This window comes from Pyrus communis, chromosome 14, assembly GCF_963583255.1.
Source record: "Pyrus communis chromosome 14, drPyrComm1.1, whole genome shotgun sequence".
Classification (NCBI taxonomy): domain Eukaryota; kingdom Viridiplantae; phylum Streptophyta; class Magnoliopsida; order Rosales; family Rosaceae; genus Pyrus; species Pyrus communis.
The window spans coordinates 2,559,369-2,581,081 of NC_084816.1; the positions used below are offsets into that span (position 1 = coordinate 2,559,369).

At 36.2% G+C, this 21,713-nt stretch overlaps 3 protein-coding genes across 5 annotated transcripts; all 3 read left to right on the top strand.

Moving 5' to 3' along the window:
• The first annotated feature begins 442 nt into the window (after positions 1 to 442).
• On the top strand, positions 443 to 862 carry LOC137715628 (oleosin 5-like). Its single transcript, XM_068454972.1, has one exon. It carries the CDS (start codon positions 443 to 445, stop codon positions 860 to 862), a length of 420 nt encoding a protein of 139 aa, XP_068311073.1.
• A 6,415-nt stretch (positions 863 to 7,277) lies between these two features.
• On the top strand, positions 7,278 to 12,251 carry LOC137715228 (vacuolar cation/proton exchanger 5-like). 2 transcript variants are annotated; one of them, XM_068454476.1, is made up of 13 exons: positions 7,279 to 7,455; positions 8,037 to 8,199; positions 8,394 to 8,654; positions 8,729 to 8,796; positions 8,884 to 8,912; positions 9,822 to 10,018; positions 10,100 to 10,312; positions 10,496 to 10,630; positions 10,926 to 11,042; positions 11,117 to 11,170; positions 11,337 to 11,453; positions 11,653 to 11,752; positions 11,890 to 12,251. In XM_068454476.1, exons 2-13 carry the CDS (start codon positions 8,164 to 8,166, stop codon positions 11,910 to 11,912), a joined length of 1,350 nt encoding a protein of 449 aa, XP_068310577.1. In that variant the 5' UTR covers positions 7,279 to 7,455; positions 8,037 to 8,163; the 3' UTR covers positions 11,913 to 12,251. The 2 variants fall into 2 exon arrangements, with proteins under 2 accessions (XP_068310578.1, XP_068310577.1); XM_068454477.1 differs by lacking the exon at positions 8,037 to 8,199 and having other exon boundaries at positions 7,278 to 7,455.
• Positions 12,252 to 13,544: 1,293 nt separating this feature from the next.
• LOC137715516 (probable amino acid permease 7) lies at positions 13,545 to 20,280 on the top strand. Of its 2 annotated transcripts, none has more exons than XM_068454866.1 (7): positions 13,545 to 13,836; positions 14,543 to 14,776; positions 15,120 to 15,213; positions 18,900 to 19,114; positions 19,232 to 19,365; positions 19,482 to 19,709; positions 19,797 to 20,280. In XM_068454866.1, exons 1-7 carry the CDS (start codon positions 13,773 to 13,775, stop codon positions 20,196 to 20,198), a joined length of 1,371 nt encoding a protein of 456 aa, XP_068310967.1. In that variant the 5' UTR covers positions 13,545 to 13,772; the 3' UTR covers positions 20,199 to 20,280. The 2 variants fall into 2 exon arrangements, with proteins under 2 accessions (XP_068310967.1, XP_068310966.1); XM_068454865.1 differs by lacking the exons at positions 13,545 to 13,836; positions 14,543 to 14,776; positions 15,120 to 15,213 and adding exons at positions 17,329 to 17,785; positions 18,009 to 18,245; positions 18,370 to 18,463.
• Positions 20,281 to 21,713: the final 1,433 nt, after the last annotated feature.

Here is a 21,713-nt window from a genome sequence, read left to right on the forward strand (position 1 = left end):
TAAAAGACGTATTGCCAGATTAGTTACTTATCCTTTGTCAATAGAAGACGATCAGTGTTTCACCGACACATCGATCGACAACTGCACAAAAACCTTCTACATCTTTGTACTTCAATTTTGTACGTAACAACCTTAAGGATATCCATTTTCTTTTGGATACGAGGCAAAACATCCATTGGATTCTTCTTCTTTTGTTGTTGGTACTACAGTAATCGCCAGCAAAGCCATCCATGCAAAACTACGTGTCGCGTCTTCCACTGCCACGTTTCCCACATGAACTCCAGCAGTTGCCACATAACAACAGATATCAAAACCTACACGTAAGCAAAACCCAGCTCCACCACCTCAATATAAAACCGTAACTTTTCCCACTTCAAAAAACCCAGAGAGTCGAAAATTATACGGATCTTCATTTCACGAAGCATATATAAAGCAGAGCACAATGGAGATTCAGTATGGACAGCAGCTGCAGACCTCAGGCACAAAAGTGCTTTTGGCTGCTTTCACTGGCTTAGCAATCGGAGGGCCGCTTGTGGGGTTGATGGGGTTCAGCTTCTTGGCGTCGGTGACGCTGCTAGTTTTGAGCTCGCCGCTTCTGCTTATTTTCAGCCCACTTCTGTTTTGTGCTGGGTTTGTGTTTGTCGGAGCCTTGGCTGGGTTTGCTGTGGCTGCTGCCCTGGTTTTTACAGGGATGACTACTCTAGGGTGGATTTTTCAGGAGCTTGCAGGTATAAGGCTTTTGGGATTTGGCGGCGGAGACTGTGGTGGTATGGTAGAGAGATTGAAGGATAAAGGAAAAGATTGGGCTAGGTTTTTGCAGCATGGGACTGAACAAGATGGCAGGATTAGTGGTAGAGGCTGAAACTTTGTATTCAGATAGATATATATAGCTGCGGACCTGCGGTGCATTGCACGCTCTATGGTCTATCTTTCCCTGGCCTCTATCTTTTTGTATGATGTAGCCTTTTCTGTATCAATAAATTAAGTTAATTTGTTTGTCTTATAACAAGAGGATCAAAACTATATATTTTCCATACGGTGGGAAATTCTGACTGCAAGTGGATGGGCAGTGGGCAGGCCAAACCAACCTAGCAAACGTTTGCAATTTAAATTCCTTATATTTAGTAATGTTATTCACTCCTTTTATTTGGAGCAATTAGTCAAAGTAAAGGATCTACTGTAGAAGGCTCTTTTTGCATACATTGGATGAGGAAGAAGAGAGAAACTTAATAAGGTGGCTACATCACGCAGCAAAGTTAAGCATAAGGTATAATGTTTTGGGTTTAGGGTTTGGGGAAGTACTTTGCCGTTTTTATTTTGGATAATGTCAGACATCAAATTTTTTAAACTAATTTACAAATTAAATGATGTTTTACCAATAAATAAATAAAATACGTTAATCGATAATTATTAATAGTCTGATTATTTACAACTACAACATTTGGTTTACAATGACACACCCCGACCCAGAAAGTCCACTTGGACCCTGAATCGAGCTGTGCTGGCCGACACCTAGAAGGTGACGAAGCCATAAAATGTGATAGTGTATAAAAAAGTGAATAAATTTGAATCTAAAAGTGTCTAAGTACCAGAGTGCGCTATGAGTGGGAGCGAACTCATTCCACACGCGATGTCAGAGCATAAGTAAGGTACAGTAGTGTGGGTAAGAATCATACCCTCAGAAATATCCATTAATACTAAGATTCACCACAGATTCTTGTCGATACAAACTCAGCAGCTAAAACCTGAAGGGCACCAAACAGAAGGTGTGAGTAAGCAATAAAACTAAGTTTTCCAAAGTTATTACCTCTCTAAAAGTAATGCCCTAAATGTAAAACCCGTATCGTTTTCCATAAGACAGTACAACATATATACATATATCCAAACCATACTCAGAAATGACCAAAACCACGGTTTGCCATCAAATCCACCATACATTAATAAGTAGGCCAAATGAACTAAATCAATACAAAGTAATATATCAGTCAGAGTCATCTAAAATGACATGTACAACTTATCCGTATCTCATCAATCATGGCTAGCATATAAGTCGGAGTCACCTATAGTGACCTGTACGACTTATCTATATCTCATCAATCCTGGCTAGCATATAAGTCGGAGTCACCTCTAGTGACCTGTACGACTTATCCATATCTCATCAATCATGGCTAGCATATAAGTCGGAGTCACCTCTAGTGACCTGTACGACTTATCCATATCTCATCAATCCTGGCTAGCATATAAGTCGGAGTCACCTATAGTGACCTGTACGACTTATCTATATCTCATCAATCCTGGCTAGCATATAGCTCAATAAGTATACCTGCACACGAGTCGGAACCACCTAAAGTGGTCTGTACGACAGGAATGGGTGTAAATAAATATACTCGAGTGCTACGATCACGTGAAGACTGGGCGAATAATCGCGGGTCACCTACGAGTCGAAACCACCTAAAGTGGTCTGTACGACAGGATTGTGCACCTACCTCGGATCCAAGGTGAGTGTAAGGTGCGGGAGGTGAACATCACGTGAAGGACTGTGCCCTGGCCACGGGCGGGAGCACTAACACCGGGGTACAGGTTTATGAGCTCTCAAATCATCTCAATATAACATGTGCAACTCATGGCAACCAGTACGACAGTATCGAAGTTGCCTAACTCATAACTGTAGTCATGCTATAACGAAATCGATTCAACTAGTACCATAAACTCACATGAACTTACCTGGGTGTCCTGAGTTCACCTTTGCACTTGAAAGCATTCCCAATAATTATATGCAAGTAATATACATACGGATATATCATGATGCAATCTACTACTCAACCATGTCGTAGCATTTTCAATTATAAACAATATGGTGTGAAGTGTACAATCAGTAACGCCCTACTCCCAAACTACTTATTTTCAGGGATAATTATCCATGAAAACCCAATTAATTCTAATTTAACTAACTAATTCACAAAACTAAAACTTGTCTTTACCAATTTCCTTCGCATTACTCAATTTCCCAAGCAAGGCTTTTGTCTCAAATATTTTATGGTTGCATCTAACGCCTCGTTAGACTGCCTACGTACCCTAAATAGGGATCAAACCATTCGTAGTTCATATAGGTACTTCAAGCATTCACAATAATTATATATAAAAGTAATATGCCTAATCAATTTAAAAGTGTCGATAGAACTCTCAATAATATGTACGATAAAAAGGAAAAGATGCACTCACCTGGAGTCCACGCTAAGATTCTTTAGCGCACACATCGAGGCGTCCTGAATGATTGGTCCCTGTGACCAATTATCAAATCACATCTTAGAACTCTTATCCGAAGAATACGTAATTCACATAAAACACAACCTCAACGACATTCTAAAATAGTTTGATACCCATTGACCACAAGTCAACCGTTGATCAAAGATCGACGGTAGGGTTTACAACCCTGTATAACTTGACCCGGAAGATCCGCATATTAGATTTCCAATTCGCAACTCCCAACGATCCACAATATGTTTCTAGAATAACATATTAAAATTTCATTATGATCCAACGGTCAGATCTCCGCCAATTGCCTAAAACAAGTGACCGTGAACATTTATTTTACTAACTTACAAATCCAATTCAGGAAGATCCGTAAGTCGGATTCCCGATCCGTAAATTCATATGATCTTTAAATATTACGTATTATAATGTGACCAATTTTGGTGACGATCCAACGGTCGGATCATCAATTCACATTTTTATCAAGTAACGTATCGTAACGAATTTAGGTTCCAACTATCAACCTACGTCATTCAAACGACAAAACTGAATTCAAAACATTCAACATAGCCTAAAAATAGCATTGGCGGCTCACTGGCCACGCGCCGCCGCGGGTGGCGGTCGGCCGCCCCGACTCGCCGGAAAATCCAACTATTTCCAAAAATTCTCAAACTTCATAGAAATGAAGATCTCAGTGAGTGGAGCAACTTTTATACCTGCCACGAAGTCCAAAAGTGGACGGAAGATGGTCAATTTTGCCCACGAAGCCGGCGGGTGCCTAAAACTTCCCGATGTCGATTCGTCGTCTACGGTGGTCCAACGGGGTCAAGGTTGGTTGGGTTTTGCTCCTGGGATGATGGGCTACAAAGCCCAAGTGGTGGAATCGGCCATTGCTTTGCCGATTTGCCGGAAAATCGAAAAGGGTGGCCGGAGCACCATTGATTTTCGTCAACTTTCGTGGCCTCAAACCGCCCCATACCATGGTTAATCAAGGTGGTTCTTGGGTGGGTTTTGTAGAGGGGAATGAGAGCTTCAAGATGGTGGTGGTGGCATCCAAAAAATCCACCGGAGTTGGCCGGAATCGGCCTTGGAAGATGGACCGGCGGTGGGTGCGGGTGGACGGAAACCACCTCCTTTTCTTCTTTTTTTTTTTTTTTTTTTTTTTTTTTTTTTTTTTTTTCCTCCCTCCATTTCTGATTTTTGGGCTTCCCCCATGGGGATTTAATTTAAATAATCATTAAACCTTGAATAACCAATTTCGAACGTCCGTAACTATACCGTTATAATCCGGACTCGCAAACGGCTTTCGCCTATACGTTTGTACCAAAGAGTACTACGAGGATATGCTTAAAGAATAAGTCCCACATCTCTCAAGTCGATGGTCAACGGAAGTCAAAGTCCTTGCCTCTAGGGCAATTTTGTAAATTCACTCTTTTAAACTAAAATAAAAACGTAAAATTTGGAACGGGTTGTCACATACAATGTATTAGTTACGGTTTAAATATTTTCATGAGATGAATCGATGAGAGGAATCAAAACCGTCAAATTTTATTAATTTTTATTTGGATATCACTCTACAAAAATTCATTCAAAATGAAGGGTGCACATTTTATTATTTACAATTAACGTATAAATGATTTAAAATAAATTTTCGTATTAATTTTCAATTAAAAACTCTCATATAATATTTTATTTACATTGGAGTTTATCATATAAGCATATCAAAGAATGAACCGTTCACCGTATGAATGTATTATTTGATATTTATGCCGTATATTTGTTTTATCATAACCTCTAAATAAAGATTAAAAAATTAAACGATTTTAATTATAAAATTTGTACAATAACATAATTATTCGCATAGGAGAAATAGGTTCATTCCCAATAAAAAAATAGTATTATCCGTATATATGGTTGAAGATGGTCATACTTATTCGCCAACCGTGTATGCCCAAATCTCTTAAAGTTCTGGGGGAAAGAAGATTTTAATTAATCAATCATATTAGTTATTAGTGGTGGGTTAAGTTGTTAAATATTACGAAGGAAGTTAGATGAAAGTCGAACTTGTATCATACTGTATAAATATTATTATTTTTTGTGCCTTCGATCAAGTATTATCTACCACTCATATTAATTTTGATGTTGAATATATACTTAAATTAACTAATTAAAATGGAAAAAATAAATCAGTATCTCCTACAATTTTCTCTCTCCCCTCTTTTCTATATTTTATCCTACTGTCCTCCATGCATACATTGATAGCATTGTGTAAAATTTCTAGTTAACGCTTAACACTCCACACATCTTTCATTAACAACATGTCACTCATCTTATCATTTACTAACAACTTCATGTAACTCATCTTGTCATTGATCGTACTTGCAACATATACTCGTGCATTATTGGTGTGTTTTGATGCAACCAAAACAATTAATAAACCACTTAGTACTACGGTCTAGTGGTATTAATTCCTCTTTATTTGTAAGTGAGAAGTTTTAAGTTCGATTCTTATCAAAGGTGAAATTGAACCACATTATTATGCGTAGCCCGTACGTTAGGAGACTAGCCCACCTCGTCAAATATTCAAGGAAAAAAATGTCATTAACACTATGTTTGGGTGAAGAAATTTAAGATTACTAAGGAATTTAAAAATGACGAAAATTGAAATGACGAGATTTTATTTTCTAGAATTTGTAAATTTTCTTGTTGGGTTAACCTAATAGAACAATGGAATTGAATACGAAATTTGTTATTTTTAAACTCTCAATCATAGAAATTGAGAAATGACACTTATTTATATGGAATTTGAACTTGGGATTTGGAGGTCCCAAATTCCAAGGTTTTTTTTTTCACGCGGAAATTCTAAATTTCTATGTTTATGAAGCCAAACAAGAAAATTGGTGCCTGTCAATTTATAAATTCTGACTTTTACCAAAATTCCATATTTATTTCCTTCATCCAAACATAGTGTATAAAAAATTTAGTATACTCAATTTTTAAACAGCATGAGAGAGGTTTGTATACTACCTTTTCTTTTTCTCGTTTTTAAAATGAGAAATATCATTCTGAATACGTAACATAACATTTATTAGGATTCGTTTGAAAGTACTTTTAAAATGATTGAAAGTACTTTTGGTGAAATTGATTTTGAGTTCTAAACACAATTTTAAGTTTTTTTTAGAACAAGCACAAGTTAACGAGTTAACTGTATACAAACGACGCGGTGTTTTGTCCAAAACCACTGGGTTGTTTTATCGAGAGTATTTATCAAATATAGCCAAATATTAGCCCCTAATTTCAAAAATCTTAGTTTTAATAAAAATTTCAAATATATCCAAAATATCACTTAAATAGACACAAATACCCTTAAGCTTTAAACCTAATAAATTAAAAAAACCAAAACCCTATTAGATGAAGAGTTCTCACAACTAAACCTTAAAATTGGAAGAGACCTAGTGAAGGCATCGACTGTTGGTGAAGAATTGTGCACGCCTAAACAAAGAGGAGTGTAGATGGTTAATTTGTTACACTTTTCCTCGTCTACTTTTCTCTTTGCTTTTGTAGTTTCTTCCTTCGATTGAATATTTATGGAAGAATGAACTATCAATTTTTGTAACATTATTTATCTCAATTTTCCTTTGGATTATATGTGCTTCGTATTTAATTTTCCACTTTTGCAATATTTAGGGTGTTGTCCGTGTCCGGATTCTATTTTGAAGGTTATTATTGACTGTGGTAGTGAATCGAGAGATTTGTTGTGTTCTTAGAAAGTGCAAAAAACATATTTTAAGGTTTATGGAATAGAAATTCTTCGGATGCATGTTAGAAAAATTAATGAAAGCACCACTTGATTATCGCACAAGAATCTTTTTATCAACAATTAGTTATTTGTATGAATTAAGGGTGTTTGTGTCTATTTAAGTGATATTTTAGATATATTTGAAAGTTTTATAAAAATTGACATTTTTGGAATTAAAAGCTAATATTTAGCGATATTTGATAGATACTATTTTATCGACGCGGTTGCGGGGAAAGTGCGCTGGCGTAACCAAAGTTGTGCTTCACGAAACATTTTGGTGAAAATTCAAGAGAAGCATCAAGGTCCAATCTTTCAATTAGTCCACCCACAAGGAGGAAGAAAAAACCCAAAAATATAATCAAAGAAGAAAAACAGCGACTCGGAGATTTGGATTGATTTGCTAGGTATTACTTTCTTATTTCTTCTTTTGTTAATTTCTTTTTCTTCTGTATTTGTTCATGGGATTGTTTGAATTTGGCAAGATTAAGGTTACTCCTTTACTCAGATTCCCATTTGAGTCTTGATGGTTTTGTTTGAATTCTGTAAAAACCCAGTTTCAATTTCGTGTTTTGATTTCAACCCAGTTTCTGTTTCAGCATTTTTTCGTGTTAGTTCTGGGAATTTTATTGGGTTTCTTTGAAAACCGAGTTAAAATTTCGTGTTTTGATTCCTACCCAACTTTCGTTTTGAGCATTTTTTTTGTTAATCCTGAGAATTTTATTGGGTTTCTTTAAAAACGCAGTGAAAGTTCGTATTTTGATTGCAACCCAGTTTTTGTTTCCGCGTTTTCTGTTGTTATACGGATGAAACGGAGTCTTGTAATTGGAACATTGGGATTGAGAATACAGTTTCAATGTGGAAGGAACAAACTTCAAAGTTTGATTTGTGGCGATTTTCGTAACCATTTTTGAGTTATTGTTTTAGGGATTTAATTGTGTTGATGAGGTAAGTTTCAGTTTTTTTTTTATTGTTCAATTGTTTGCAGCATATCAAGCTTGGCTCCAACATTTTGAAACATCTTGTCTCATATTGGAGAAATGCTCACTAAGAACTTGGTGCATGGATGCCATTTTCTTCGTGTGGATGAATCATTGCGTATTTAATAAAAGACGATGAATTATAAGCCTGGAATCCAGTCTCAACTTGAAGTGAGTTTTATTTTCTTTCTCTGATGACTAAAAATTTGTCCTGCAGCAATCCAATTATAGAATTTCATTACCGTTTATGTATTATTTCTTTTTCCACGGTGTTAAAAGAACTAATGTAATGTTATTTCGGCATAAGCACTGGGAATAAGATTTTGAAGTGATGGTTTTGAATGTTATGGTGTTTCTTGTAACAGATGGAATCACTGGATAACGGACCAATACATGAGTTTGAGGATGAGAGTCTTTTTACTCCAAAGACAGAGGCTCAAAAGATACGTTCTATTGAAGCAGTGGGAGAATGTTCGTTTTCAGGAGGTTCACAAGCTAGCGGTGATAAAGTGTGGAGGAATATTGTTTATAGAAGCATAAAGACTGTTGTTTTCTCAACTAAACTCAACTTGCTTATGCCTTTTGGGCCGCTAGCGATACTTGTCTCTAAGCTAACTGGCCATAATGTGAGTTGCAACTCCCCCTTCCTGGCTCATTACACCGTTCAATTTTGTATCTAATTTATGGATGTGAATTACAGGGTTGGGTCTTTGTTTTGAGCTTGTTGGGTATAACACCTTTAGCTGAGCGTTTGGGTTATGCTACCGAGTAAGTACTATATTCCCTCTCTTCTTTCTATATCCTACTAACTTGAATTTTTGAGAAGCTATGTCAACCTCATCTTTGCTTTTATAGGCAGCTGGCATTCTATACTGGAGCTACTGGTAATGTATTCTTGTTTTTTTTTTTGTGCAATCTACCTCTTAATCCTTTTTGGTTCATTGAATCAAATTGCTCAATTTCTATACTAGAGTTTGACTTTGCTTGATATTGCTGAGAATTTCGGAAAAAGAAAACAAAAGTTATCTTGCTGAAAAATTAAAAAAAAATATCTAGGTTGCATACTTGATGAGGAAAGGATCTTTATCTTATTATTTCCAGCCACATTTTAAATATGGGTTGAAATCTGCAATATATGTATTTCTATGTAATAAAGAAATGCTTGTCTTTTTCATAGTCTGGTTACCTCCTTGCTTTCATTTTTCTAAAGGAATTCAGCTTTATGTAGGATATTGATTAAGGTGCCGGAAGGCTATTATGAAATTCTCCACTTTTATATGAGCAAGCATAGATAATATATATGTGCGTGTGTGTGTGTGTGTGTGTAAGCTTGGTAAGCGTAAGCTATTTAAGTAGGCTTGAGAAGGGCGAAGCTTCGCTCAGCGGAAGGGCCTTATTATTATATTAGTAAAGCGCATATATATATATATATATAGGGAAGTGTTATTGGCACTCCAAAAATCTCATTCTACACGACTCACAAGTGTATTTTTCTTTCCAAATATAGAAGGTATGGAGTGTAGAATGAGAATTTTGTAGTGCCAATAACAATTCCCTATATATATATATATTATATATATACACTTTACATAGTTGTATTTGCCTTCTGTTATAAAAACTGTCGTGTGCTACGGTGATCGTCAAACTCGTATTGATACTTGGGCCAGAAGCATCGAGTATTTAGTCTTGTATGATTACTGATTTAGTGTATTGTGACTTTTGTCTTATAAAATGGTCGGTGACAACTTTTCCTTCTAGGCTCAGTTTTTGATATATCAAATTGGAACTTGCAGTTGGGGGTCTTTTAAATGCTACTTTTGGAAATGCAACAGAACTGATTATATCAATTTATGCACTGAAACGTGGAATGTTACGCGTTGTTCAGCAGTCGTTATTAGGCTCTATTCTGTCAAACATGTTGCTGGTGCTTGGTTGTGCATTCTTCAGTGGTGGACTTGTTTTTCAAGAGAAAGAACAGGTGTTTAACAAGGTAAATATATCGGCTCTCTTCTTTCCTCTAGAATTTCCAACTCCTTTATCTTTCATTCTGAAGCTTATGTATATTGGGCAGGCAACTGCTGTTGTGAACTCTGGCTTGCTGCTAATGGCAGTCATGGGCCTACTTTTTCCAGCTGTCTTGCACTACACTCACACTGAGGTTCATTTTGGGAAGTCAGAGTTGGCACTTTCAAGATTTAGCAGCTGTGTCATGCTCCTGGCATATGCTGCTTTTCTTTTCTTCCAGTTAAAGAGTCGGCATAATCAATATGTGCCTTTAAATGAGGTTAGCTGAGTTCTTTTTTTCTTTTTGTGCGTAAATAATTTCCTTTTAATTTTTTCATCCTCGTAGTTGTTATTTGTATGTTCATGTTTTAATTTGAGTCTTATTTCATCATTCGGCTTAGAAATTGTGACTCTGTTTTTGCACCATATGAATTTTTTGGTGGTATGTACTGTATGAACTCAGGAAGGGATTCAGAATGAAGAGAACGCAGATGACGATGAAGCTCCTGAGATCTCTAAATGGGAATCAATAGTTTGGCTATCAGTAATGACTGCTTGGATCTCAATCGTATCCGAATATTTAGTTAATGCGATAGAGGTAAGCTGAAGATTTTGTACTTGGGCTTTTTAGATTATACATCTTAATAACGTTTCAATTTTCCCTCTCTCTGCTGCCTTTTATACTTGTTATTGGTCAATGTGAGTAGTTGTTGCTTTGCAGATTGCAAGTGATTAACTTTCAAAAGTTGTCATGGGAAATTAATCTTTCAAAAATATTTCAGTGGGAAAAAAAAAGTTCGGTGGGATCGAAGTATGGTGGAAGTTTGGCAACTCGTTGTCATGCATTTTTATATATGATTAATGAGCTTTGACGTTGGATGGTTGTTTTGTAGGGAGCATCTATAGCATGGAACATGCCAATTTCATTTATCAGCGTTATTTTGCTCCCAATTGTGGGTAATGCTGCAGAGCATGCCAGTGCTATTATGTTTGCCATGAAGGACAAGCTTGTAAGTCTCAAGCTTTGTTGACTTCTTGTGGTTTCTCTTACTTTGTGTTCCAATAACCATGAGTTTTTCTGCAGGACATTTCTTTGGGAGTGGCAATAGGGTCGTCAACGCAGATATCCATGTTTGGGGTGGGTACTTATCTGAAAGTTTTTAATGTCATTATCATGTTTGTTATAAAACGATGTCTATATTTTGTTATATACCTGTTAATGATTCAGGTTAATAATAATATTTCAGAATCATGCTTTTCTATTTCTCATATATAAATACTACTTTTTGTTTTCGTTACTGCAGATTCCTTTCTGTGTGGTTGTTGGGTGGATTATGGGGCGCCCTATGGACTTGAACTTTCAGCTTTTTGAGACGGCAACACTTTTCATAACTGTCTTAGTTGTAGCCTTCTTGCTGCAGGTATGCATTCTAATTCCTGATTAAGAACAAAATCATGTAATGTCGTTTTTGAAGTCGATTTGTCTGAATAGCTGAAGAGCTTTACAGTTTGAACGATCATATCTGTTTTCACTATTATCTGTTCATTGTTATCTTTCCATTTGATAATTTCGTTTTCAACATTACATTCTGTTTTTGTTGATCTTGGCTTTGTTTGCAGGAGGGAACTTCTAATTACTTCAAAGGGTTGATGCTTATTCTTTGTTATCTGATAGTTGCTGCAAGTTTCTTTGTTCACGTAGATCCTTCCCCTCCAGCAGGTACGCCCCCCTTCTAGCTGCTGGAGACCTCGCCCTCTTTTGTGTAAATTGAATTATTCATACTGTATCGACAACATGATGTCTACTGAAAGAGTACGGAAAGTTTCTCCTTTACATATTTCTGTGTAATCTTGTAGGGGAAACGCAAGTAAAAACGTAAACATGGAAGCTGTTGAAGATGACTATAGATAGAAGATGAGCCTGTTTGAGGACGTCTACGTGCAGAATGAGGTGCGATATTGGAGATGATATGTAGTTCATACATAAGTCAATGAAGCTGTTGATTCTTAAGCTGGATCGGATCTGCAAATGATTTGGGGTCATCGATCTGTTTGTACATATATGCGAGTTTTCGGCCAACTTCTGCTTGTTTTGTTCAATGAATATTATGGTGGGGAGGTGTTATGTTGGCTTGGATGTAAACCATGAATAAGATGAGGGGGAGAGTGGTAAATCATGTATGTTATATTGTTACATAGAAAAGCTATTTTTTCCTCTACATTTTGCTTTCTTTCTTTTTTTTTGGGGGGGGGGGGGGGGGGGGGGGGGGGGGGGGGGTGGGTGGTGGGTGGTGGTGGGGGTGGAGAGAATTATGTTATGTTGCAGTTGATAAAATACTTTTTAGCTAAAATAGTTCTTAAGATTGGCGTAAATTTTCACTTTATTGCATGGTAATGAAAATTGATATAAGCGGTTCTTGAGTTTGTCAATGGTGAATTATTTTTATTTTTCTATGAAAATTGATACAAGTGATCAAGTAAATGACCACGTGACCACCTTTAAAGGTATTTTTATCAAACTAACTCCTTCACTTAATAAGGATACTAACAATTTTTTCACTGAATGACCACAATGATAAGATAGATAAACTCAAGCACCATTTTTACTGATTATCATTGTCAGAGATCAAAATGTAGAGTTATGCTAATTTCAAATACTATTTTGGCTAAAAGTTTTGCTCTCTTAACGTCCTAATTTTGAGAACCTGTGATGACCAAATATATATTAACTCCAAGATTATATTAGTTTTAATTCAAAAGCTTAAAACTCCGATTATTAGTTGATTCAAAGCTTATTCGGAGCCGTACAATGATTTTTGATGCTCTGACGTCGAATTATTTGTTACCAGAGATTGCCCTTTTGAGTTTTGGCATTTTGTAGATATATCTTTAATTTTCTTATTGCTTGTAAATAACGGCTTTGAATATTTTGTAGATACATCTTTAATTATCTTATTGCTATTGCTTGTACATAACGGCTTTGAATATTTTGTATATACATCTTTAATTATCTTATTGCTTGTACATAACGGCTTTGAATATATTATTCGACTTTGGATTGTGAATTGGAAGTGGCTAGAAAACACCATCCCCCGTAGTTTTAGAAATTTAACAAACTCACAAAACTTTTCTTCATCTAAAAACATTTAGACAATTTTCTTCTATTATCATCAATATTTTTTATTTCGACAAAAAATAAATAAGGAGTCACACTTTACAAGGATTTTAAATTAATAAAAATATCCTTAATAATAAGAAAAATGCCCTTGATAATAAAAAGTTGTCTAAGAGTTTTTTAATAAAAGCAAGTTTTGTGAGAGGATATTAATTTTTTAAAAGAGTAATGCGAAATGATTTCAGGTCGTTCTTTTTTTCTTTTTCACTACTAAGACCAGAGATAAGTATAGGCGCCCAGAGAAAAAAATGTATACATAAATTATTTTTCAAAATATAGATGAATAATCATAGCACGAAGGAATTGGATGCCAACAACTTGTTTAGTTCGTACCAAACTGTCAAACTTTTTGCTTCACCAGAAAAGAAAAACGGTTCTAATTGTTTCTTTCATTTCTTTGACTTGTTTGATCTGCTTACTGCAGAAAGATGACATATATATCTGCCTACTTTTCTGAGACATGCAAAATTTATACCTTGTTTTTGAGGTGCATGCCAATCTGTTTATTTGTGCCTCCATTATTTTGACAAGTTTTCATCCGTCAAAGTTTTGAGGGGGGAGAGAGATGGGTGGTGGTGAAGCAGCAGAAGATCAGCAGCTACCGTTGCTCCAACCTCTCAAAAGAACAGGTAATCTCAACTCATCCCAATATTTCTGACAAATTTTTTTGAATTTTATGCATATGTAACTAGATTTTGCTGCAAGGAAATCTGTTAGAACCAAGGGAAGTAATCGATTTGTTGACAAGTTGCACGTGACCGTTTGGTTTATCGACACTCGATCTTTGTTTTGTTGGAGTAGATCATGAGTTAGAAATTTCATGGACGATAGTCGTTGATAGGAAACAAAAGAAATTGGAAACCAGAGGACTCAGAGGTGCCATGTTTAGAGCTTGTAGAGCTTTCACATGACAAGCTAAGGTGGTTTTATCTAATTAGTTGGGTAGGGTTGTAGTTTTTGGGTAGGTTTGATTGGCAGTTGTGGGGAGTGTGCGAACAACCAACCCCTAGTGGTCCTAATTCCTCCCTCAACAAATATGATGCTTCTCCAAACTTTGAATGTCTTATTCATGTAATTGTATTATTGATTTGGGACGCCATGGTAGCATCCCTCAGTGTTTTCAAGTCTATTTCTCTCTACTCATCCAACTTGTCTTAGCATCCGAATTAGCATTTTTATAGTTTTCTTAGGGGTTTTGGTTGTTGACCACCTATCTTAGCTATCGAGATATTTTTCTTTTGCTTCTTTAATAAATTTCGCTCGTCCCGTCAAAGTTGAACCAAAATATAATAATGTGGAGGCGTTAATTTTGATATGAACTATTGTTATGTATAGGAACCATATGGACTGCAATAGCACATATTATAACAGGTGTGATAGGAGCAGGAGTATTATCTCTTGCATGGAGTGTGGCTCAGCTGGGGTGGGTTGCAGGTCCATTGCTTATGATTGTCTTTGCTTCAGTCACCATTCTTTCCAACAACCTCCTCTCCGACTGCTACCGATTCCCGGATTCCGATAGCCCGACGAGAGTCGGATCCTACTTGGAAGCTGTCAAGGTCTACCTAGGTTAGCATTTCTAACCCTCCTCTATAAATATACGAACTTTTATTTTTGTGATCTTTCTAGCATCCCATTGTCAATTTTGATCAAAATATGTATAGACCTTATGAGATGTAGTCATTTAGATGTAGGGTATGCGGCGTGCATTTGTTGGGTGGCGATTTCTTCACTCTCATTTTGTCCATTTGCACCTATTTCTTTTCGGTTTTCCTTTTCTTTCTTCAAATATCAATTACCGAAGTATAGGATCAACCGGAAGGAGTGTAAATGGACAAACTGAGTCTAACATAATTTATGTGTATATTGTATACAGAGGATTAATTTTGACGTGTGTATGATTGAATTTTAGGAGAGAAGAGTCAAACAGTGTGTGCAATATTTGTACACGAGAGCTTGTATGGCTGCGGAATCGCTTACGTTATTACAGCTGCTAGCAGCATCAAGTAAGTCCTTGCCAAACCTTAATCTGCTTATTGCTTCTTTTTTTCTCTTCTTTGTTTTTGTTTTTGTTTTTTTTTTCTTGTGGGACTTGTCTTGCAAAATCCAACGTGATTTGATTGAATGATTGTTTGCATGCTTTGTTTAAGTCTTGAGTTTGGAAAAATTTTAACGTCTGTTTGTCAGATCACATGACTGTGTGGTCAAACACAATAATGTGTTTGGAAAAATTCTAGTGTCTACTTGTTAGATCACATGACTGTGCGGTAAAACACAATAATGTGTTTGGAAAAATTCTAGTGTCTACTTGTTAGATCACATGACTGTATGATCACACACGATAAAAGATCGTTTGTATTTTCTTTTCTCTCGTTCGTGCCCATAGATTGATCGATTGAGAGAGGCCACATGCTATAGTCATACGCAAAAATTCTCTTTAAGTTTGGGTGAAAATCAAAAGAGATGATTTTCAGTCTTTTTAGCGTCTTACACACCGCTCTTTAATCTGATTATCAAATTTAATAAATTAAATAAAAACAACATAGTTAAACAAGGTTGTGCGAAAGGATAAAAAAAAGAGTGATCTCATCCCAAAGTCATATGAGTCACTTGGGTTTATGATCCCATTTTTTGGAAAAAGAAATTGGGTCAAGTTGCTTAGCATACTGGACCATAAACTCCTTTTCCGATGGGCCAGGCTATGCTTGTATATCTGGGCCGATACACTCACAACCTTTCTAGGGCCTCTAATGGAGTAGTTTGTCAGTGTGTCCGGATACGGCCTTGTTCACTAAATGTCATAATACAAGTAGTTAGAGATTTTTTTTTTTTAAGTATCCAACCATTTGTATTATGAATCTTGGTGTATGAGGCCATGTTCCCGGCCGGCACACTCAAAAATCATTTGTATCAGAGGCAACAAAAGGGTTTTTAAGCAGAAGGTGGATTAGAATGGTGTAGGTCAAAATCTAGAAAGCTAAAATCCAACTTGAGCCAATTAGGAGAAAATATTCAGCAGAGATATCTAATTAGAACAACTCTCATATCGGGTGATTGTGCACCTCTACTCAAATTTTCTCGCCGACTAGAGCATAGGGATCTAGACATGAAATGATACAGTGACGAAACATAGCACAAAGCAACAAAGCAAGAGATGCCAATTGCCAAGGCAGACTTGAAATTGACAATAATTTGGAGCCTCTGACCCAGCAATTTCTGCAATGTGAGGACAAGCTTGACATAATAAAGTTGATGCAAACACATATCAACTTGACATGAGAAAAAAAGTTATTACATGTGGGTTAGGGTTTTGCTACAAGTAGTCGTCCGCACGCTAATGACTTCTATCTACTAATGCAGACAACTCTACTTGTTAATCAATAGTTCGGTGTCGATTTGTACATGTTGTGTGCGCCAATTCGCGTATGCAGCAATTGCGAGTGTTATATTGACTCCATCATAGCTCCACCTGGTTATTGGATGGAGCTGATGCCGATGAGGGAGAAGGTGAGGAAGGCTATCAATGGTTTGCTTACTTGACAAAGATGATGAAACGCAAATGAGAATTTTCGTAGCGGAATATCCAATACTTCGGAGTATCGTAGCAACATCAGAAAGTTTTATGATGAAAATTATTATATCACAGCCTTTTTTGGTTCATTGGCCACATGTACAATCGGAGTGCTTTCAATTGAGAAAGACGACATACTTTCCAAGCAATTTGATTGCTTGAGAAGGGGACTGACCACCAACCCACTCACCCCTGATTCTGAAAAGGAAAAGTCATGTACTAGAAATCAATTAAAAATAAAGTGAGGACCAAAGTTAGAAAACGGGTGAAAGATTGATAGGCCCATTTGTCCAATTATTGAGAAGGTTAAAAAAAGATACATTATCCATTTCTCAAAGTATGAGAAATCTTTTTCGTGGAAATCTCTGTTTCTTTTTACACATCAAAGTAAGCTTAGAGAAATCTTTTTCGTGAAAATCTTTATTTTATTTTATAGACAAATTATAATTTGACACATCATATAAATTTTTTTTTTTTGTGCTTTTAACAAGTAAACTTTAGTACATAACATGATTGATAAGCCCATTTGTCCAATTATTGAGAAGGTTCAAATAAAGATACATTATCCATTTCTCAAAGTATGAGAAATCTTTTCCGTGGAGATCTCTGTTTCTTTTTACACATCAGAATAGGTTTAGAAAAATCTTTTACGTTAAAGTCTCTGTTTTATTTTACAGACAAATCATAGTTTCACACATCGTATAAATTTTTTCTTTTTTGTGCTTTTAACAAGTAAACTTTAGTATGTGTGTTAGTTTGTGATTTACATGTAAGAAAGAAGATGAATCCTTAAATTAAGGAGCAAAGCGGTGCTCGCGAAGCTACATATAGTAAAGCCAAGTATGAATTAGAGAGAGAGAAATGGAAAATCCAAGTGTAAATTAAAGTTTGGAAATTAGGAAGTTCCTTGGTTCCTACTGCTAGTCTGATAAGCATGGCAGTCCAACACCCTCTTGAGTTAGCTAATACTGGTTCCTGTGATGATGATGGCCATCCACTACGAACTGGTAATCTTATCCTAGTCTAATTTAATTAAGCGTAAGCTAGCGGTTTTAATACTCATCTTTTAGCTTCATGCACTCGTTATGTGGATGTGAAAAAAATTATATAATATTCAGTATGGAGTGCATACAGCTAAATTTGGAGCGTGAAAATCGCTGTCTCGAGTTTACTGTATCATTTGGTCTTGAACTTACGTAGTCTCTGGTGAGAAACTCATCAATTAATCAGGAACTCTATGGAGTTGTGTGGCTCATATCATCACTGCTGTGATTGGATCTGGAGTTCTGTCTTTGGCATGGAGTACTGCGCAGCTAGGCTGGATTGGAGGGCCAGTTTGTTTGCTTAGTTTTGCGATTGTCACCTACATTTCTTCCTTCCTCCTTTCGGATTGTTACCGGTCTCCTGATCCTATCACCGGAACTCGAAACAAATCTTACATGAATGCTGTGGAAGTGAATCTCAATAGTAAAACACCGAAAACCTCCCCTTTTGGCTCTTTTTGTTCTGCATAGTCTTCTGTTTAGGATATGTTTCTAATAGATTGGATTCTTTTAACGTGGGATTCTGATTTAGTTCAGTGATAGTTCAGGTAGAAAAAAGACCTGGTTTTGTGGTTTCCTTCTATATTTCAGCATGTTTGGAACTGGTATTGCTTATGTGATTACCACTGCAACCAGTATGAGGTACTAACTAGCTTCCCTACTGAATGCTGTGCTTTTCGTGTCGCTTGGTTTTGTTTCAGCCCCTGCTATAAGAACGTTAATAGTATTTGTGCGTTGGGAGTTTTAGTTTATGCTTTTTAATTTCTAACTCTCTCATATATTAGTGAATAAGATTAACCTTCACTACGATTCTTGGAAAACATGCACAAATAGAACTGGTTATAAAATTTTAATCAAAATAGTACTGGAAGGATGACCACTAAACGATGTTGTGTGTACGACTTATTGTTTGTTCCCCACTTATATTTTTTTTATATTTTTAATGAAGAGTTTGTAACGAGTTTTGTTTATGCATATTCTCCTAGATTATACTCGTATAATGATGATTACACTTCTTTCCAACAGAATTAAACTTCGGAAAGATGATATATATTAAATTTTGTATCCTATTTTGTAGAGCCATTCAGAGATCAAACTGCTATCACAAAGAAGGGCATGAAGCTTCCTGTCAATATGGGACTGGTTTGTACATGATGCTATTTGGACTTGTCCAGATTGTAGTGTCACAAATACCAGATTTCCACAACATGAAATGGCTATCAGTTGTTGCAGCAATCATGTCGTTTGCCTACTCTTTCATTGGACTTGGCCTCGGCATTGCGAAATCAATAGGTATTCGCTTCGGATTTTCCAGCTTCTTTTCACCAAACCTTCCGGCCTCATTCTTCAGAATAAGAAATAAATGAAGACCCGGAAGTTTGATTTTTAAAATGCGTTTATTAATTGCAGAAAATGGGAGGATTCAAGGAAGCCTGGCAGGAGTCCCAACCTCTAATGTTGCTGATAAATTATGGTTAGTCTTCCAAGCACTTGGAGACATCGCTTTTGCCTATCCGTACTCTATTATTCTTCTTGAAATTCAGGTTGGTCTCCTATAATCTTTTCACAAGCAAAAAAAGAAATCTGATTAAAACCGTACGAAATTCTGATTAACTTTAGAAGCTAATTAACGTTGGATTGTGTATCTGTGAAATCAAAGGATACTTTGAAGTCCCCTCCACCAGAAAATCAGACAATGAAGAAGGCCTCAATGATTGCCATATTTGTCACAACCTTCTTCTACCTCTGCTGTGGATGCTTTGGATACGCCGCCTTTGGGAATGACACGCCCGGGAACCTCTTGACAGGATTCGGATTCTACGAACCCTACTGGCTCATTGATTTTGCTAATGCTTGCATTGTTCTTCATTTGGTGGGAGGATATCAGGTACTATAAAATAATATCAAAATTTTCAAATTCGACCATTTTTCTATCTCTTGTAATCACGTACGTTTCACATGCTTCATCTTGCAGGTCTACAGTCAACCAGTATTTGCAGTTGCTGAGAGATGGTCTAGGAAGAAATACCCAAACAGCGGATTTGTGAACAACTTTTACTCCATCAAAATCCCATTGTTGCCAAGATTTCAAGTGAATCCCTTCAGGCTGTGTTTCCGAACTGTTTACGTTGTGTCAACTACCGCAATTGCAATGATATTTCCTTACTTCAACCAGGTTTTGGGAGTTTTAGGGGCCTTGAACTTTTGGCCTTTGGCTATATATTTCCCTGTTGAAATGTACTTTGTACAAAAGAAAATCGGGGCTTGGACAAAAAAATGGATTGTTCTAAGGACATTTAGTTTAGTTTGCTTTCTTGTGACGGTTGTGGGTGTGATTGGATCAGTTGAAGGACTTATTAGTGCCAAACTTAGCTAGGCAAGTACAGAGAATATTGTAAAATATTACAAAATTTTATTGTTTCCATTGCAAGTTACAAAATAAGATTCCACTGAGCAAATACAGCTTATATATCTTGGTTATATAGTAGTTCTACCTGACACTCGGACTAGATGAAGCACATTGCAAACATTAGCAACTTCAATGAGTTAATACCGCTCAATCGAAAATGAATCCTGTGAAGAATCGAAGTAGAAGAAAGACTGTAAAAATGCAGATTTCGTGTCTTGCAGATTTCACCATTTATATATCATCAACCCCTTAACTACTCAAAATTTTATGAAGTGCTCGTCTAATGCAAGTATATATTAAGTTTGATTTCCCATTACACCATCCCCACCACTACCAATCTCAACACCATATTATGATGGAATCACACTAAACAAGTCATAACGGTTATCCATTAACAACCTAATGTGGATAGATTTTCCACCTCTACCTATGGGCCATAAACCAAAACCTCAAACTCCTATATCTTAAATCAGAGCTAAACGCTGCAAACTTAATTGTTCCCTCTTTCTTACCCCAATTTATCAGTTTGACATATTTTCTCTTCCATAAATAGGGTAGAAACAAGATAAACCAAAAAAATTAAATAATTAAAACATGTGCCCAATTTGTGGTATAATTTTTTTTTTTTTTTTTTTACTTTTGGGATTTGGGACACGAATATTATGGACATTTTAGCCAAAATGATCTTAAAATTGGCATAACTCATCATTTTGATCCCTGACAATGAAAATTGATAAAAGTAGTCCCTGAGTTTGTCTACAATAAATTATTTTGGCTATTCTATGAAAAATCTATCAATATCCTCGTTAAATTATCACGTGAGCGACCACGTAACCATCTTTTCAAGAGTATTTTTGTCAAACCAACCCTATTTTTTCATGGAATGACTAAAATGATTTACAATGGACAGACTCAAGGACCACTTCTATCAATTTTCATTGTCATGAACTAAAGTGGGAAGTTACTGTAGCAAATAGTTTCATTACATCGATAGCATCTCAATATGTTGTCAAAATTATCCATTTCATAGCATAGAGAAAGTATCATATGTTGTCATTGTTGTAGATTAATTTACTACAGTAAATCGGTAATAGTTCTATTTGAGAACGTTGTTACTATTTCAAAATTTGAGAGCATTTCCCAATATTATAACAAATGGTAAACATGAGGCTTAGATGATCTATACATATTCATCAAAACTAAACAAATTATTTGTTATGAGGGGTTATTTAATTATCAATTTAGGTAGGATCTTGGTAGCTCCATCAGCTTTAGGAACAAGTACATGAAGTCATCCATAACCATATATTGCATGATTTAGCAACCGTACGCAACATTCTTGGACAACTCCTGCAGACAAAGCCACACGGTTGCAGACAACATGAACACACAGCTTGGAAGAAACCAGTAGGAAATGCACACGTGACCCGCACGTGCAACAACCTTCACTAGGTTTTGTGTGAGCAGAGCAGAAAGCCACCC

Coding starts and splice junctions, on each gene's coding strand:
- LOC137715628 (XM_068454972.1), top strand. CDS start 443: ATGGAGATTCAGTATGGACAGCAGCTGCAGACCTCAGGCACAAAAGTG.
- LOC137715228 (XM_068454476.1), top strand. CDS start 8,164: ATGAATTATAAGCCTGGAATCCAGTCTCAACTTGAA. Junction 8,200..8,393: donor GAATCCAGTCTCAACTTGAA/GTGAGTTTTATT, acceptor TTCTTGTAACAG/ATGGAATCACTGGATAACGG. Junction 10,631..10,925: donor ATTTAGTTAATGCGATAGAG/GTAAGCTGAAGA, acceptor GTTGTTTTGTAG/GGAGCATCTATAGCATGGAA.
- LOC137715516 (XM_068454865.1), top strand. CDS start 17,713: ATGGCAGTCCAACACCCTCTTGAGTTAGCTAATACTGGTTCCTGTGAT. Junction 17,786..18,008: donor TGGCCATCCACTACGAACTG/GTAATCTTATCC, acceptor TCAATTAATCAG/GAACTCTATGGAGTTGTGTG. Junction 19,115..19,231: donor CGGCATTGCGAAATCAATAG/GTATTCGCTTCG, acceptor TATTAATTGCAG/AAAATGGGAGGATTCAAGGA.